We start from the raw sequence: 15,964 nt of genomic DNA, 5'->3' as shown, positions 1-15,964 counted from the left end.
CCTCCTCCTCCTGCATCTGATGAGTCTCCAACTCAAGATTCGGGCAAGAAACAGGAAGCTGTTCCAGAATCTGGTGAGAGTGCTCCATCCCAAGAAGACTCAGACAAACAGATGGCGCTGCTTCTTCATTAGCTCAAGGCTCAGGTAAGCCAGATGGTGCTGCTCTTCAACAACTCAAGAAGAGGATTTGGGATGGGATGAGATAGAGGATATGAGTAGCATCGATGGTAAGGAAGCGAGTAGAACTTCTGGTGGTAGTCCAAACAGAGCTGAGCTGCGTAAACGTCTGAGTGCTGCAGAGGAAGATGAGGACTTAAGCTGGGACATTGAAGATGACGACGAAGAATCATCATCAAAAGCTTAATCTAGTATCATAATGGTGGTGTTTTTTTTGTAAGTTTCTGGTAATTTGCTTTCATTCTTCTGTTGTTATCTCTTTAACGTTCTGTTAAAATTTGATATATGCGAACATTTGATTTGAATCCAAATTTCACATTCAATGAAACCTAAGTGCTACCATAACGATAACTGTTGCAGCTCTGAAGTAAACATCCTTGATTCTTCTCTCAACTCTATTTGTTGTTTCTTCGCCTTTGATCGCTTTCCTATTGATACCAACTATGGCTTCCCTGAGCCTACTCACCGCCCACGAGAGCAATACCAAACTTAAACTAAGGCCAGCGTCGAAGACCTTGTTAGCACAAAAGGGCACTCGCCCGGAAGCAGCACTACAGACCACAGAGAAGAACACGGCGATGCCACTTCCAGCAAAGCCTATTGACAGCTGAGTCAAAAGCTCAGAGAGGTCTTCTCCACGTGATGATGATTTCTTAAGAGATAGCATTGTGGTTTGTCTATGTTGTTCACTGCCTATCATCAAAGAGATGAGGCTCTCACACGCATGGAGATGGTTTCTTTTGTAGAGATCATTCTCTCTATCTCTCAGCTTCGGATTATGTTTCTTTCGTGAAGGCTGCTTGGCCTTAGTTTTCTGAGGAGCTAGTGTAGTAACTGCATCGAGATTAACCTCGTCTGGTTGCAGAGTCTCTATGAGTACCTCACTGTCCAATCTGTTGAACAAGAGAGAGAGAGAGAGAGAGAGAGAGGAGAAGATGAGATTTGTAGATATGGATCTAAGTTGCAAATGAAGAATTAAAATTACCTCTGAGATTGAGGTACAAGCAGTGAGAGCTTTCTCCATCTATCTGACTTATTCAACTTGGCTGCAATGGAGACCATATCGTTCAACTCAGATCTGCTACTTGAGAAGAGGATTTGAGCATCTGGGTTAATGGAGAATTCTTGATTATGAATCATGACATCCAGAAGAGGCTTCATCTGTTCTTGATTCAAGTTAGATAACAGAGACATTTTAGCACCTCTTTCTTTGAGTTCGTCTTCTGTAGTAGATAAAAGGAACTCAACTACCTCCTCTTGTCTTGTCTCTTTAAAACACAGAATCAGTTCATGTCAACATAAAAAAAAAGAAAAACCACTGATAAAAATTGGTTTTAAAATCAGTAGCAAAAACAACACAGAGACATACCATGAACATCTAAGAGCCTGTGCTTCAACATGTTGGAGTCAGACTCCATAAAGTGATTACAGTTTCTCAAAGAAGAAAAAGCTTTACACGGCGGCTCCCCCAAGTGTTGTATCTTCAGGTCAAAAGAGTTTTCAGGTATTATGCTCTCTTGTCTTCTTACTCCAGAATTCACCAGATAAGCTCGGCTCTTCTAAATCATTAATAGACATCAAAAAAAAAAAAAAAAAAAAAAAGCTCAAAAGAGGAAGAGAGTGGGAAGTATTCAAAGGATTTACTTACATGTACTGAAACAGAGATAAAAACACTAACCTTGGTGATTCCTTGAACACTAAAACCATGAATTGGATAGCTATGAGAAGCCATAGAAAACCTGAACTCCTCGTCTTTTTTTCTTTTTCACAAACCCATAAACAAAAAGGAGGAAGCCGTCAGCAACCAGGAATGTATTATATATAGCGCCAGATGTTAGGTGTAAATATTTGTTCTTTGGCCTTTGGCTGCTCAGGAAAAGACACACCTGAGTTTTTTTAAATTATTTTACCCTTTGAGGCCTATATTACTTTAATTATCAAACGCATACCCCAGAGGTTTTTATAATTACATAAATAACCATTTTGTTTCGTACACTCGCAATTGGCCCATCATTCCTTTAGGGTAAATAGTTCCTCCTCCATTCGAGAGAAGTAGAAGTAGTTCGAAAGTCTCTCCCAACCCTCACCTTCACCTTCACCTTCACCTTCTTCTTCGTTGTTTAATTGTCGAGAGCAGAGGAAGGAATCTGCAGGCCGAGAAAAATGGTAACTTTCTCTCTGTCTCTTTCAATTGAATCTGAGTTTTTTTGGATTTGTTAATTGTGACCTAACACAAAGGTCTCTTCTTTCTTCGTTTAGGGTTTTTGATTTTGTCTTTTTTTTTATTTGTCTCTGGGTATGGGTGCAGTTGTTCTTCTCGTACTTCAAGGATTTGGTGGGACAAGAAGTGACGGTTGAGCTGAAGAACGATTTAGCAATCAGAGGGACACTTCATTCTGTGGATCAGTACCTTAATATCAAGCTCGAGAACACTCGTGTTGTTGATCAGGACAAGTACCCTCACATGGTAAGCCGATTACTTTAGTTTCTGAATTTATGGTTTTAATTTGGTATTCATTGAATTTGGCCTTTTTTTCTTTGTTTTATGTGCTTGAATTGCTGTTTATGCAGTAGCAAAAGTTGTGTTATTGCTACACTTGCTTTTCTTCCTTGTTAATGAATTTGAAAAAGCGTAAAGCTTGGCCCTTGCTTATGTGTTTTAAACCACCGAGCTTTGCTTTTTTTTTTTGTTACCACTTAGGTTTTCTGTGGAACGTAGTCTATTGGGCTATTTACATCTCGTGTTCGTGTTTTTACTTGACCAACGTTGAGAAGCTCTTAAAGTGATATTACTGATCCATTTACAAACGTCAAGGGACAGTCTAGAAATTGATAGGTTAGTAACAATAGACATGTGTCTGCTTGTATACTGCAGTTTGTGTAGCCACTGAGATTTGTCAAGTCTACTCAGAAGTACAATTTCTTTGCAATTTGTCTGTGGAATGAACCTCAATGTTTATATCTTAATATTTTTTAAAAAAAATCTCTGGCACTCAAATCACACTTTAAGAATCTTCTCAAAGAGTTATTTTGCTTATGGATTTTTTTTTTGCTCTGGTGAATTGTGTAGCTGTCGGTGAGAAACTGTTTCATCAGAGGATCAGTGGTGAGGTACGTGCAGCTACCTCCTGATGGAGTCGATGTTGATTTACTTCACGATGCAGCTAGAAGAGAGGCCAGAGGTGGATGATTTTCGCAAAAAACCTACCGTTGTATCTCTAAACTTTTATTAATCTGTTGATCAACAAGACTCGAAACTTTTTTCTTTTTTTCATGTAATGGCTTGATGTTGAATGAACCTAGTTCCATTCTCTTTATCAAAGGATTATCTGTTCTCTTTTATTTCTTTGAAACAAAAAAAAAGCATTTAGAGTCTACAAAGAAATGTATTTATTCTTTCCTTTAATTTTTTTCTTCTGTTAGTTAAGAAAAAAAGCTAAACAGAGGAAAAACATAAGGACTGGTTAAGAGGGAACTTAGATAAAGGAAGTACGAGTAGTTGTCTCGGTAGGTAGTGTAACGCGTGATAGGATTAGCATCTGTGAACGGTCTGCTTTGCCAATAGGGAGGATACATAGCTGCTGCTACTGCTGCCATTGGCGGATACGGTGACATTATAGCACCTCTATACATTGCAGCTGGATTCATGGGTTGGTATGGCTGCTGAAACGGATCACCACCACCACATTGTCCATACATCGGCCCTTTCGCAAATGCCGGATACATAACTCTCGGTGGTGCGTACATGGGCCCAATCCGCGCTCATATGCAACCGACGGTTTTGGATCTCTTTGCTTCTTCTTCTTGTTTGATGTATTGAAAACGCTTCCTGTGTGTAAAGAATGTTTGTTCTTTTGCTGATGAAGATGGAGTCTAAGTGGGAGTTTAGTTATGTAGAAGGCGACTGAGGAGTGTTATTGCCTCTTCTTGGGTGGCTAAGTAGAGAAGGAAGAAGAGATAAGATACTAAAGCTTAGTGATAGGTTACAAGGAAGGTATTGAATTTCTACGTTGGCTTTAGCTTTTTGTGAACTTTGGTCATGATTAATCAATCAATTGTTTCAGTGCCCTTTGGTAGTGTTTGCTTTCTTTTTGTTAAAGAATTTGCAATAAAGTAGTCTACATAAAAGATGATATGATATGTGTTTACTTTCTTAGTAGTTTAGGTTTCCTTTCTGTTTGTTTCTGTCTTAATCAGTGACACTGGAAACGATTGAATCTGGTTGGTCTAAGAAACATCAAGTTCAACACCTTTGTTTCTAGTGATTTCTCTATGTTGAGTTTCATAGGTTCTAATCTTTATTAATTAGAGCTCAAGCTCAAGAAACAGTGTGGGTCATGTCGTATATCATCGGTTAGGCATTTTAGTTGCAGCAGTGATTCGTTTTGAAGCCGAGATGTGATAATTATGAGCAGTTTAACACTACTTTGAACTGTAAAATTTGAGTAGAATAAAAAATTTATCATTAATTGGCTTAAACTAGACTACATAACATTTTGCAACACAATAATAGATAGTAATTTTATAGATTACATGTAAGCTTGATTGGAGACTACTTTGATTGTGTAACATCAATAGAGATTTGCTGCAATTTGTGTTGTTGTTCATCATTTTTTTTCTTTTTTTTGATGAACAACAACACAAATTGCAGCAAACCTCTATTGATGTTACACAATCAAAGTAGTCTCCAATCAAGCTTACATGTAATCTATAAAATTACTATCTATTAAACAATCAAAGTTGTTCATCAAAATTCCAGAACAAGATCTGCAAAAAAAAAAAATACGCGACATGAGAACTCTTGAAAGACATAAATAAAAACGAATAGTGTTCAATGTTCTATCTATAGGATCTTGACTTACACTCTGCGTCAGTCTTGATCCATTTTTCCTTTTTCCTGTTCGGCTCCAAGATGGAACTTGAAACAAGAAACCCTCCGTTAAGAGGAGGATCCTTGAGGTTGGTGCAGCTTCTGCTGTCATCTATCTCCTTATCGTCTCTTGCACTTGTACAGAGAACAGGATGGACTCTACTCCGGAAGATTTGAACATTCTATAACCAAAAAAAAACTTTCATAATACTGTTGATGACGTATCGACATTTGAAAACACTTGAAAGATTAAAAAGAAATAGAGAGACTGAACCTTTCTGATGTCTTTCTTCTTGTGCATATAATCATCATTTTGGAGGTTCTCGAACACACTTTTAATCAAATCTCCTTGGCCATGTTTCTCCATGGTATTACACTCTCCTTCTACTGCCTCTCTTCTTTTGAAGAGGCTTGTAAGTAAATCCTTTCTCGTCATTACTTCTTTGCTTCTCTTTGTAAAGCCAATACGATCATAACCTTGTGAAGGACATACGTCAACTGATTCTCTATCTCCTTCTGCATTCTTCGATCTCTCGACTTGCTTACTGCTACTATACTCGCGATATTCCTCAAGAAGCTTGTCTAGCTTCTTAGTTAAGAGCTTTGCAATATCTTTTTGTGCTCCGGTTACATCTTCTTCTTCAACGGAAGTGAATCTTGGTGTTTCAGGTTCTTCACCAAGCGTCTCGATCGTTAGAAATCCACTGAACACCACGTCTTCATTATCAAACCGGAGGTCCTCATCGGCTTCTGGTGGTTTCGGGTCATGAGATGGTTCATAGAAGGCGAAGGAGTTTGTACAGATGTCTTGGACTTCAGAAGAGACCTGAGCTCCTAGACAACGGAAATGACCTGCAAGATTTGTTGCTTTTATTAAATATAATTTAACTAAAAACATATTATGTACAACATTGTATGAAGATATTGAAAAACATTAATTCTATGAAGATGAAGATTGAAAAGGTTTTATCGTGCAACCAAACCTTTGAACTCCTTTGCATGGTTTAAGACGTTTTGCTTTATAGTTCGAATCCAACTTAGCAGCTGCAAGAGATGGAATAAGCTCAAAAAGAGATAAATATTTTTGATTATGCTTCGAAAATTGGAATGTGTATACACACCTTCATGTTTGTCTTAGCTTCTGCTTCTTTTGTTTTTCTTCTGTAAGTTTTCTTTAGGGTTTTGTAACTATATATATACATAGCCTTATAGGTTATTGATATATGCTTGCATATCGAGCTTAGTATATACTGTGAATATTTGGTGTATATATGTTTAGGATGATATACATTATTGAATATATATGGTGATCGGATAAAGTAAGTTTTATCTTATTAAAGCAAAAAATGGTAATAATATTATTTATATGTGTGATCACGATTTATATCTCTTATATATTTACATATTTTATCATTTTAGCATATAATACATCACCACAAATGAAAATATTTTGTCTTTACATAATTTTAAAATTTTATACTTTCTATTTTTACTATAACAATTTTGTTTTAAAAAGTATTATTTACATAACTTACATTATTGTATATATATGGTGATCGGATAAAGTAAGTGTATATCTATTTATCTTATTAAAGCAAAAAATGGTAATAATATTATTTAGAGCTTGCCTTGGTCTCTCTATGTGAATGTGAAAGTTTAAAGATTGGCTTTTGCAGATGTGTCAATCTTTCTTATTTTTGTGACGTACGTATTCTTTAGGTTATGTATATCTCGTACGTGTTCTAGCTTTTACTATAAGCCTATAACAAACATTGAGAAGCTTTTAAGGTGAAATTACTGATTCCATCTACAAACGCAGAGGGAGTCTAAGGTGATGAGTTGACATGTTTTATCACGATTTCGATACTTTAGTTTGTGTAGCCGTTGAGATTTTTCAAGTCTTACTCAGAATTGCAATTTCTTTGCAATTTGTCTGTGGAATGATACTCAAATGTTTTTAGCTTAATATTTGTATCTCTGCCACTTCTATTCTCCTATCTTTAAGACTCTTCTCAAAGAGTATTTTGCTTATGTTTTTTTTTCTCTGGTGAATTGTGTAGCTGTCGGTGAGAAACTGTTTCATCAGAGGATCTGTGGTGAGATACGTGCAGTTACCTCCTGATGGAGTCGATGTTGATTTACTCCACGATGCTGCTCGAAGAGAGGCTAGAGGTGGATGATTGATAACTTAAAAATCTTTTGATTTGACAAGACTTGATACTTTTTTCATTTTCATGTAATGGCTTGATGTTGAATGAATCTAGTTTCAATCTCTTTATCAAATGATTATATGTTCTCTCTTTGGAGTCTACAAAGAAATGCCTTAGTTTTTTTTTTCATCTGTTAGATAAAAAAGAAAAACAGAGGAAAAAAACATAAGGACTAATAATTAAGAGGAACTTAGATGAAGAAGTAAGAGTAATTGTCACGGTAGGTTGTGTAATTGTCACGGTAGGTAGTGTAACGCGTGATAGGATTAGCATCTGTGTACGGTCTGGTTTGCCAATAGGGAGGAGGATACATAGCTGCTGCTGCTGCCATAGGCGGATACGGTGACATTATAGCACCTCTATACATTGCTGCTGGATTCATGGGTTGGTATGGCTGCTGAAACGGACCACCACCACCACCGCCACATTGTCCGTACATTGGCCCTTTCGCAAATGCCGGATACATAACTCTCGGTGGTGCGTACATGTTCCACGGGTTTGAAAAGTTGGGTCCACCGTGGTACATAGACCTAGCGGTTTGACAGGGAGGGTTGACGCTGAAGGAGTTTTTACCATGACTCTTATCTTTCTTTGTACTCTTGTGTCGCCATGCTATGATGCTCTTCTCCTTTTCAGCCTTCACATCTGAAGTTACCTTAGATCCTTTTTCCTCATTCGCCTTCTCTGTTTTCTGTTTTTGTTTCTCATCCTCTTCATTAGATTCCTCTGTTCATCACAAAGACAAAAAAAAATTAGAGTTGTGAACTTTTAAACTTCTGATGGGAACAAAACACACACACTCACCTTTAAGTTTTTGCTTCATCAACTTTGCTTTGGCCTTGCATTTTTTGCAGCAACTCTTCTTCTCCTTTTTATCCTTCTTGTCTGAAGTTCCATCAGATTCTTTTTCTTCTTTGGCATCTGTTTTCGGATTCTCACTCTCTGGAACTTGCTTGTGTTCCACGGTCTCCTTAGCAGAGTCCTCTGTTCATCAGAGGATCAGAAACTTTGGAATTGTGAATTTTATTTAATAAGAAATATTCTGATGGGAACAGAAAAAAAAACACTTTACCTTTGAGTTTCTTCGGTTTCTCCATCTCCTTTGATTTATCCTGACATTTTGGGGAGCTGCCTTTGTTCATTTTTGCAGATCACGTTTCAAATTAAAAACAAAAGAGAATGAACCAGAGTAAGTTTCTTGAGTTTTACTTATAGAATCGGCTATGTAACTGCTCAAGGTTACAAACCCTAAGCATCAAATCAAATCTTATCACACACTAAATGAAAGAAATACATACCATCTTTATACACTTAAATCATGGGGAATATCTTCTTTCCTTATATATATAATGAAATAAGAAAATGGTTAATCCTTTGAATCCATAAAAGGCATGTCCGTTTCATGGACACCTCTTATCAGAACCGGTAATTACATTTGTTAGAATGATCACTGATCTGCGGAAATCTTGTAGTCTAATTGATTTGATTAAATAAATCTTATTTCAAACATGATAACACAATATTCAACATATACAAAGATCACAATTTGAGTTTCTAAGCAGTAGTAGCATTGATGGTTTCAAAAAGGGTGCAACTGTACGGCTTCATCTCATACATCACTGGTTGTAACATCTCTTCTTCTTCTTCTGCTACAACTGTCTCTCCTTCAACAGAGAAAAACCCTGGGAAAGGAAGAGCTGTGTCCACCAACCGCCTCCATTCCCTTCCATCAGGAAGTGAAGGTAAAATAACATTCTCAGGTTGATCACTTGCATTGAACCCAATGAACAGGTCATTGTTCTTTGGCTCGGTTGGCTCAACAGGTAACAACGCGGTTGTTTCTACCTCTGTCTCTGCTTTGATCTCCAACGCCAAGAATCTGGAACCAGGGTCTTCCCACTTCGGAGTAGTTTGGTCGTTTGCATACCAAACAATGTTCTCAGGTTTCAGAAAGTTCCTCCTCTGAAACACATCGCTTCTCCTTGCTCTAACCGAAGTCATGAAAGAGATGAACTGCGTGATCTGTGAACCGAAAGCTGACGCCAACATGTTCCAGTCAAAGGGCTTCCGTGATTCCAGCAACGGCGATCCTTTTGTAGAGACTCCACATTCATCTCCCATGTTGAGCACAGGGACTCCAAGCGAAATGTACTGTATAAACAAGAAGTTCCGGATTTGCTTCAGCCTTGTCTGAAGAACAGCTGATTTGTTCGTTGCTCCTTCTTCCCCACAGTTCCAGCTTAGCTCTGACGCTAGCTCAGGGCCGCCGCCAACGCTGAAACTGACTAAGTCCACAAGAGAGAGTCCTGAGTTTCTTGAAACGTAGTTGAAGGAGAAAGCAGGACCTCTTCCATCTGTGAATACGTCACCGCTTCCGCAGATTCTAGTAGCTAGATCGCTGAGAAGGCCTCTTCCCCTCACAAAGTTTCTCACATCTCGACAGTATCTTGTGTTGAGTTCCCCCCATCGCTTCCAATGAGGGAACCGTACTTCCTTTGTCACCATGACCATGTCATATGGATCCCAGCAATCAGCAATGAGTTTTCTTCCTGCAAGGAGTGGATCAAAAGATATTGCTTCAACCAAGGGAGGACGAGAGAGATGCTCACCGTGGACGCCTCTCAAGAGAGAGGAAGCATTGATGAAACAAAACCCATCTACGTGAAACTCAGTCACCCAATAACGCAGGCTCTCTAGAACCAACTGCTGAACAACAGGAAAGTTACAGTTCAAGTAACTTTTGGAATCCAAATCATTAGCTCTTCCTTTGTAATAATAAGAACCGTCATCAATGCCACGGAGAGCTCCAGAGTCTGCAGTATGTGTAAAAACTACTTCCAAAAGCACCTCAACCCCTTCACTGTGCAGTCTCTTTACCATCTCTTTCATCGAGTTAGCTGCGCCGTACATGTCCATTGGTGAAAAGAAATGAAATGGGAAGTAAGGACCATTTTGCTCGGAGAAGGAGAACACTGGCTCCAAGAGAACAGCGTTGGCTCCAAGTGTTTTCAAATGGTTCACTTTCTCAGCTACACCGGTGAAAGTCCCTGCTGTGTTAGTCGGCAACTTGGAGGACTTGTGCTGTGTAAAGCCCTTTACGTTCAACCTGTAAACGATGAGTTTCTCCAGTGGTATGTTTGGAGACACATCTCTTCCCCAATCAAAGGAAGGGTTTTTGTATAAGCTTCCAAGAAACTTCTGAGAGATGGATTTCTCAATAACTGTGGCGTATGGATCCAAAACAATATCTTCTTCTTCTTCTTCAGAGTGAGTAGATGATTCCTTGCAACGGAACCCATATCTAACAAACTCCCATGTCTTCTCAACTGAAGCATGCCAGACATCACCTGTTCTGTTGACATAAGGGTCAAGATCAAGCTCTAAAGCAGGCTTATCGGTTGTGGTATCATCATACAAGCATAAAACCACGCTCTTCGAGTTTCTTGAAAAGAAGGCGAAGTTCCACGACTCAGCATCTGCTCCAGGGGACAGGCCTAGTGGCAAAGGACGACCAGCAGTAAAACCAACCGGGATACAGAAGTATGTGTCCCTGTGAGTCAGCATTTCTACACCATTCGGATCCTTCAGGCGAAACGATAGGTAGAAAGGAGACTCTTTCCCATCAAACTCTAGCCCAAGCATTAACTCATCATCAGACAAGGAGCTTTTAACAAAGGGAGTTTCCGTTGTGTGGGTTTGTGAATCTTGAGAGGAGCTCTCGAAATCAAGAGGCAAGAAAGAAGAAGAGTCAGACCTGTAGACACCCCAAACCATCACCAGACTACTACTACTCAGTTCCAAGGATGAGACATAAACCATGATACTGTACTTTTCCTCCCTCTTCTTTTCGACTTTAACTTTAACAAGAGCACCAGACTTGGTCCTGAACAAATAGGATGTTGTTGTTACCTTCTTCTTTAGGTCATCAACCTTAGCGCTTCTTGTAGATACCTCTTCTTTCAGTTCGGTAGAAGTTTTTGAAGCACGAATCTTACTCAACCGATGATGATAACTTTGCAACGCACTTGTAACCAAATCCCTTGAGATATGTTTTCTTGTAACTCTCAGTGTCTCAGATCCGCGTTTAGTCTTGTTCTTACACGCTGGAAAACAGACAGAAGGAAACCTCCATGTTTCAGTGATGTCATTGTTAAGAAGACAACAAGATCCTATCCCAGCTGATGGTGACCAAACAGCCATTTTTTTAAAGAAAAAAGGCACAAAGCTTCTCTCTTTTTCCCTAAAAGCTTTAGCAATCTAGGCAATGAATATATCCCTGAAAGCACAAGCAGAACAACAAACATCTTATGTTATTATTGTTAAGAGGACAGATCAAACAGCAAAGCTCTTCTAATTAAACTGAATGAAAGACAAAAACAGAAACCAATTAACTCAAATCAAGAAAATTGATCTGAGATTGCAAGAATGGAGCATCGAATCAGCTAAGTAGCCATCCCAAAACTAAACCCAATTTAGCAAAGTTTTCCCTTTTTTTTGGAAAAAAAAAATGGACATTTCACCTGGAAGGAGATGAAGTAGTAGGAACCAACATTAACAAGAAGTCCCAGTGATCAAAGATAAATCGAAACACTTTAGGGAACAAAAGAAAGCGTAAAGAAGAGACAAAGGTGTTAATTAAAAAAAAAAAAAAAGAGAGAAAGTCGAGCTTACTGTCGCGTAAGCATCATCAACGCCACCGAAGCAGAACACGAGCTTCTTCTAAGATTGCTATTGAGACATAGATAATCTGAGAATACCCATCTGTGAGTGAGTGTGTCCGTCAGTTTATGATATTTTTAGGAGTGTCCGAAAGGTTTTGTCTTTTTCTTTTTTCGAAGTTTTATGGCTTCTCTCAACGGACCGCCCATGTTTAAAGCCTTTTCTTATTTTTGTTTGGTTTTGGAGTCTCTAGGCTGTGTAGGTCCCACGACCACATAAAAGAGTACTACTAAACATATTTTACTTTTTGTGGATTTGATAAAAATCTTGCACAAAGCTATACTGTAGTACTATTAAAGCTCATAAGTGATCTGGTTTAGGTTTCAAACACACAAGAGAATCAAAAGCTCATACAATCCCTGATCCAAACATGGTCACAAATCCATTTTATTCTCTAGGTTATAGCGTTTTCTATTTCAATACCAGCCCTTTCCTTCATCACCAAGCCACCAACCCCACCTTAAAGTTCAATATCCTTCTCAAAGATGTCCCAACCATCTTCAAGAAGCTCTCTACGATCATTTTTCTCTTTCTTCATGTAGTAAGATGCTTCTTCTTCTTCTTCTTCTTCTGGGCTCTTGTTCTTGCTTGAGGTTTCAAAAATTCCATTCAACAGCTCAGCAGGATTCTCAAGCACCAAGCTCCTCATAGATGATGATCCACGTGAACTAGTCAGGCTTGAGGTAACTGATTTTGTTGTTGTTGACACACTCTTGTCAAATTTTTCTTTCAACAGCTTCACATCTTGACATATGACAGATATTTCTCCTCTGCTCAAAGAACCAAGCAGAGATTAGAGAGATCCATTTGTAACAAATATCCACAGGAAAACAATGGACCAATGTACGTTTGTCAAGTCGAGAATGGGGACTTACTGTAAGGAATCAACGACCTCACCACGATCCATAAGAAACTCTCGAAGCTGCAAAAAGGAAAAAGAGTATGGGAATGAATGAGACACTGAGAAGAGAGTTATCTGTAAAGTTTTATTACAACAGTGAAATTTTACCTTAGAGTTTTGCTCTGCCTCTTGCTGAAGAAGCTTTGATTCTTGGGCTACTTTCTCCATGATGGCCTCTTGTTCAGCAAGTGCCTTAAGCGCAGAGTCTTCTTTTGCTTTCTTTTCTTGCTCAGCAGCCTTTTTCATCTCCAATGTTGCCGCTAGTCTTATCTCAAGAGTTTCACGCATCTACAAAAGAACGTACAATTACATAAATCTCTCTTCGGTGTGAAACACAGAAAAAGGTAAGTTAGCTGATCTAACATGCCTCATCAAGTACATCAAGAGATTTGCTTCGTTCTTCTGATAACTTGAGCAATCGGTTTTCAAGCTCTTTTGCTTCAGTTGCTAAAATTGACTTCTCTCCATATACTTCTCCAGCATGCTGCAAATATCATAATAGCAAATTAGTTTTCCATGCCATCATACAAAAAAAAAGAGCACAGGTAATAAAATAACCTCACCATGTCATTGGCTTCCTTGGCATGTTTCAGCATCTTCCTGAACTCCTCAACCTTTTCAAGAGTGTCCAAACCTCCCCTAGCAGCTTCTAACTCTGACTTATCTGCATCCTTCTCTTCAAGTTCAACTTCTTTCATCAGATTCATAACCAAGTCCATCACAGCGAGCAAGGTTCTCTACATCATTGCACAATGACAAAAAGAATCATGTCTCAGTATCTATCACACGCTCTCATATTTGAAAAAGGAAAAATGGAGCCACAGAACAAGTGAAACAGAAGGAAAACATTTTAACAGGCGTAAAGAGTGTCAGTACCTTGTTAGTTTTGGCGTCTTGGAAAATCTCTTCAAGGTGATCAACACTGCAGCCATGAGTTGATGAGCTGAAAGCACTACCTAATTCAGTATCTCCATTTACACAGGCCAATGAACGCTTTGATTCAGTATCACCATTTACACTAGCCAGTGAACGCTTTGATTCAGTATCACCGTTTTCACTGGCCAGTGAACCCTTTGACGGCTGGTCATTTTTACTCCCAGTCCCAACTTCAAAACATGATCCCTTCTGTGCAGCATTCAGTGAACCAACGCTTGTGATTGAATCTGTTTGATTCCATGTCATATGAGAACCACCAAGCTCTTGCCAAAAATCTCTAGTAGACTTGAGGTTTTCTTGTGGGACAGCGTGGACCACTGAGTTAAGATCATCATCCTCTGGGAGGATGGGAACATCAAAAGACTTGACAAAGAAATCATAGTCTCCTCCGTGCTCTTTTCCAGGAGCCTTTCCTAAAGATTGGACTTGCTCCTCACTTTCGACATGTTTGCGGAAAACACCAGGACCAACAATCAGTGGCGAGATCCTACCAGAGACCAATCTAGTACTTGGAGCACTGGTACCGTGGCCAGGACCAATAACCAAGGGGATAGTTTCTGAAGAAGAAGAGGAGGCAAGCAAACCACGTTCTACTGCAAATTTAAACAAAGTAACTTATCAAACAAGAACCTTGAGGTGTGGATGAATGTACAAGCCAGAGCAGCAGCAGCAGCAGCAAAGGTTATTATTATTTTCAAAGGGCTAAAGGATGTACCTTGACGCGCTGAAACACTTGGAGAGGCCTTGTTCCGAGAGTGAGTAGAAAGAGAGGGCAAGGAAGGAAGGATCTCAGAGAGAACCACGGCAGCAGCCTCATCAGCATCCTTGGGGTGTTCAATTGCAACAGCTCTCAACATTCGTGCATCAATCTGCAGTCGAGACATTTTTTTTATTTGTAAAACTTCGATAAGATTACAACACACAAAAGAATGAAAATTTTCAACTTTTAGAATATATACCTGAGGAAATATCTCAGTAAGAGATCGATAAACAGAAGTGAAACCCATCAGCAGTGAAGGAAGCTCTGTAGAAACCATCAAAAGGATTAAACTTTATTAACGTCTTAGTGTTTCCTCGAATCATTAAACACTATAACTCACAACTCTTTGTGTTACCTAAGATTTCTAGTATTGGATCACAAAGATGGATTCATCAAAAAGGATAAAAACTTAGTCGTCGAGAACCGAGTGGATCATTTCATGAAATGATCAAACAAAGCAATACGTCAAAAAAAACACAAACAGGGAAACCGACGATTCAGTTTCCTCAATTTTTATTCTTTTGTGGTTTACAGAGACAAACGAAGCAGATATAGCACGAACCTATCCCAGATTTTGGATTCAGGATGAATGAGAGAGATCGTCCGCGAGAGCTGTGGCTGTGAGGGAAGGAAGAAGAACAATTCAGTGTGCTTCGTGTTTTTTATGAAGAAAAATAAAACAGAGGACTTGGCCTGTAATTTTGAAGCACGTTCGGGGGTATTTTCGTCAGGATAATGACTTTGACTGGCTTGGGGTTTCTCGGCGAATGTTAAGGTCCATGCAGAACAACCAATGGTTATAACCCTTTTTTTTTTGACAAGATTTTGATTGGCTTCTTCTTCTATATTCATTTCTAAATCTTTTCTAGATGAAATTATGTTTATGATTCTCATTAGATTTATCCTTTTATTATGGAACAAAAAAAAAGAGGATAAGTTCCAAACTATTTGAAATTTTTAAAACAAAACACTGGTATATGTCTTCCAAACTTTTCGCTTCACTCTTCAAGAGCCGTTATTTTCCTCATGGTGATTTCCTTTCTGCGAGAAATGGTCCGCGACCATCATATGCTTGGCGTAGCATTCAGTTCGGGAAGGAGCTTCTGGTCCTCGGTATCACTAAAAAGATCGGTAATGGCAGAACTGTGTCGGTGTGGGTGGATGCGTGGATTGAAGGAGAAGTGATGAGAAGACCTTTAATGAAAAATATCTTTGTTGACCTTCTTCTCTGTGTGGATAAACTGATTGACCAGGAAACCAGATGCTGGAACCTGAATACGCTACATGATCTATTCTTTGAGGAGGATATCGCAAGAATTGTAGCAATGAAACCGGTCTTCGAAGAGGAGGATTTTTGGGTGTGGAAACATAATAAGCATGGGGGTTACTCA

General features: G+C 38.9%; 6 protein-coding genes across 8 annotated transcripts; 1 reads left to right on the top strand and 5 right to left on the bottom strand.

Moving 5' to 3' along the window:
- Positions 1 to 463: 463 nt before the first annotated feature.
- LOC108813221 (uncharacterized) lies at positions 464 to 1,969 on the bottom strand. 2 transcript variants are annotated; one of them, XM_018585716.2, is made up of 4 exons: positions 1,856 to 1,969; positions 1,547 to 1,736; positions 1,163 to 1,445; positions 464 to 1,070 (listed from the first exon to the last, which is right to left on the bottom strand). In XM_018585716.2, exons 1-4 carry the CDS (start codon positions 1,907 to 1,909, stop codon positions 497 to 499), a joined length of 1,101 nt encoding a protein of 366 aa, XP_018441218.1. In that variant the 5' UTR covers positions 1,910 to 1,969; the 3' UTR covers positions 464 to 496. The 2 variants fall into 2 exon arrangements, with proteins under 2 accessions (XP_018441218.1, XP_056856138.1); XM_057000158.1 differs by having other exon boundaries at positions 478 to 1,070; positions 1,547 to 1,733; positions 1,856 to 1,954.
- A 215-nt stretch (positions 1,970 to 2,184) lies between these two features.
- On the top strand, positions 2,185 to 3,519 carry LOC108852382 (sm-like protein LSM2). The gene is made up of 3 exons (XM_018625886.2): positions 2,185 to 2,343; positions 2,486 to 2,644; positions 3,248 to 3,519. The coding sequence occupies exons 1-3, from the start codon at positions 2,341 to 2,343 to the stop codon at positions 3,365 to 3,367; spliced, it is 282 nt and encodes a 93-aa protein (XP_018481388.1). The 5' UTR covers positions 2,185 to 2,340; the 3' UTR covers positions 3,368 to 3,519.
- Positions 3,520 to 4,924: 1,405 nt separating this feature from the next.
- On the bottom strand, positions 4,925 to 6,200 carry LOC108842458 (uncharacterized). Its single transcript, XM_057000159.1, has 5 exons — positions 6,169 to 6,200; positions 6,031 to 6,091; positions 5,322 to 5,899; positions 5,040 to 5,229; positions 4,925 to 4,944 (listed from the first exon to the last, which is right to left on the bottom strand). Exons 1-5 carry the CDS (start codon positions 6,172 to 6,174, stop codon positions 4,925 to 4,927), a joined length of 855 nt encoding a protein of 284 aa, XP_056856139.1. The 5' UTR covers positions 6,175 to 6,200.
- Positions 6,201 to 7,447: 1,247 nt separating this feature from the next.
- On the bottom strand, positions 7,448 to 8,399 carry LOC108842449 (uncharacterized). Its single transcript, XM_018615370.2, has 3 exons — positions 8,330 to 8,399; positions 8,062 to 8,241; positions 7,448 to 7,983 (listed from the first exon to the last, which is right to left on the bottom strand). The coding sequence occupies exons 1-3, from the start codon at positions 8,397 to 8,399 to the stop codon at positions 7,448 to 7,450; spliced, it is 786 nt and encodes a 261-aa protein (XP_018470872.2).
- A 339-nt stretch (positions 8,400 to 8,738) lies between these two features.
- LOC108815099 (isoamylase 2, chloroplastic) lies at positions 8,739 to 12,096 on the bottom strand. Of its 2 annotated transcripts, none has more exons than XM_018587762.2 (2): positions 11,929 to 12,096; positions 8,739 to 11,533 (listed from the first exon to the last, which is right to left on the bottom strand). In XM_018587762.2, exon 2 carries the CDS (start codon positions 11,455 to 11,457, stop codon positions 8,812 to 8,814), a length of 2,646 nt encoding a protein of 881 aa, XP_018443264.1. In that variant the 5' UTR covers positions 11,458 to 11,533; positions 11,929 to 12,096; the 3' UTR covers positions 8,739 to 8,811. The 2 variants fall into 2 exon arrangements, with proteins under 2 accessions (XP_018443264.1, XP_056856140.1); XM_057000160.1 differs by lacking the exon at positions 11,929 to 12,096 and adding an exon at positions 11,778 to 11,884.
- A 134-nt stretch (positions 12,097 to 12,230) lies between these two features.
- On the bottom strand, positions 12,231 to 15,229 carry LOC108810394 (uncharacterized). Its single transcript, XM_018582538.2, has 9 exons — positions 15,136 to 15,229; positions 14,773 to 14,837; positions 14,529 to 14,682; positions 13,754 to 14,406; positions 13,441 to 13,614; positions 13,245 to 13,361; positions 12,986 to 13,165; positions 12,852 to 12,898; positions 12,231 to 12,746 (listed from the first exon to the last, which is right to left on the bottom strand). Exons 2-9 carry the CDS (start codon positions 14,818 to 14,820, stop codon positions 12,437 to 12,439), a joined length of 1,683 nt encoding a protein of 560 aa, XP_018438040.1. The 5' UTR covers positions 14,821 to 14,837; positions 15,136 to 15,229; the 3' UTR covers positions 12,231 to 12,436.
- Positions 15,230 to 15,964: the final 735 nt, after the last annotated feature.

The sequence above is a fragment of the Raphanus sativus genome, unplaced genomic scaffold (assembly GCF_000801105.2).
Source record: "Raphanus sativus cultivar WK10039 unplaced genomic scaffold, ASM80110v3 Scaffold2365, whole genome shotgun sequence".
In the NCBI taxonomy this organism is placed as follows: Eukaryota; Viridiplantae; Streptophyta; class Magnoliopsida; order Brassicales; family Brassicaceae; genus Raphanus; species Raphanus sativus.
Note: the sequence above shows the minus strand (reverse complement) of the source record. Positions and strands in the feature narration are given on the sequence as shown.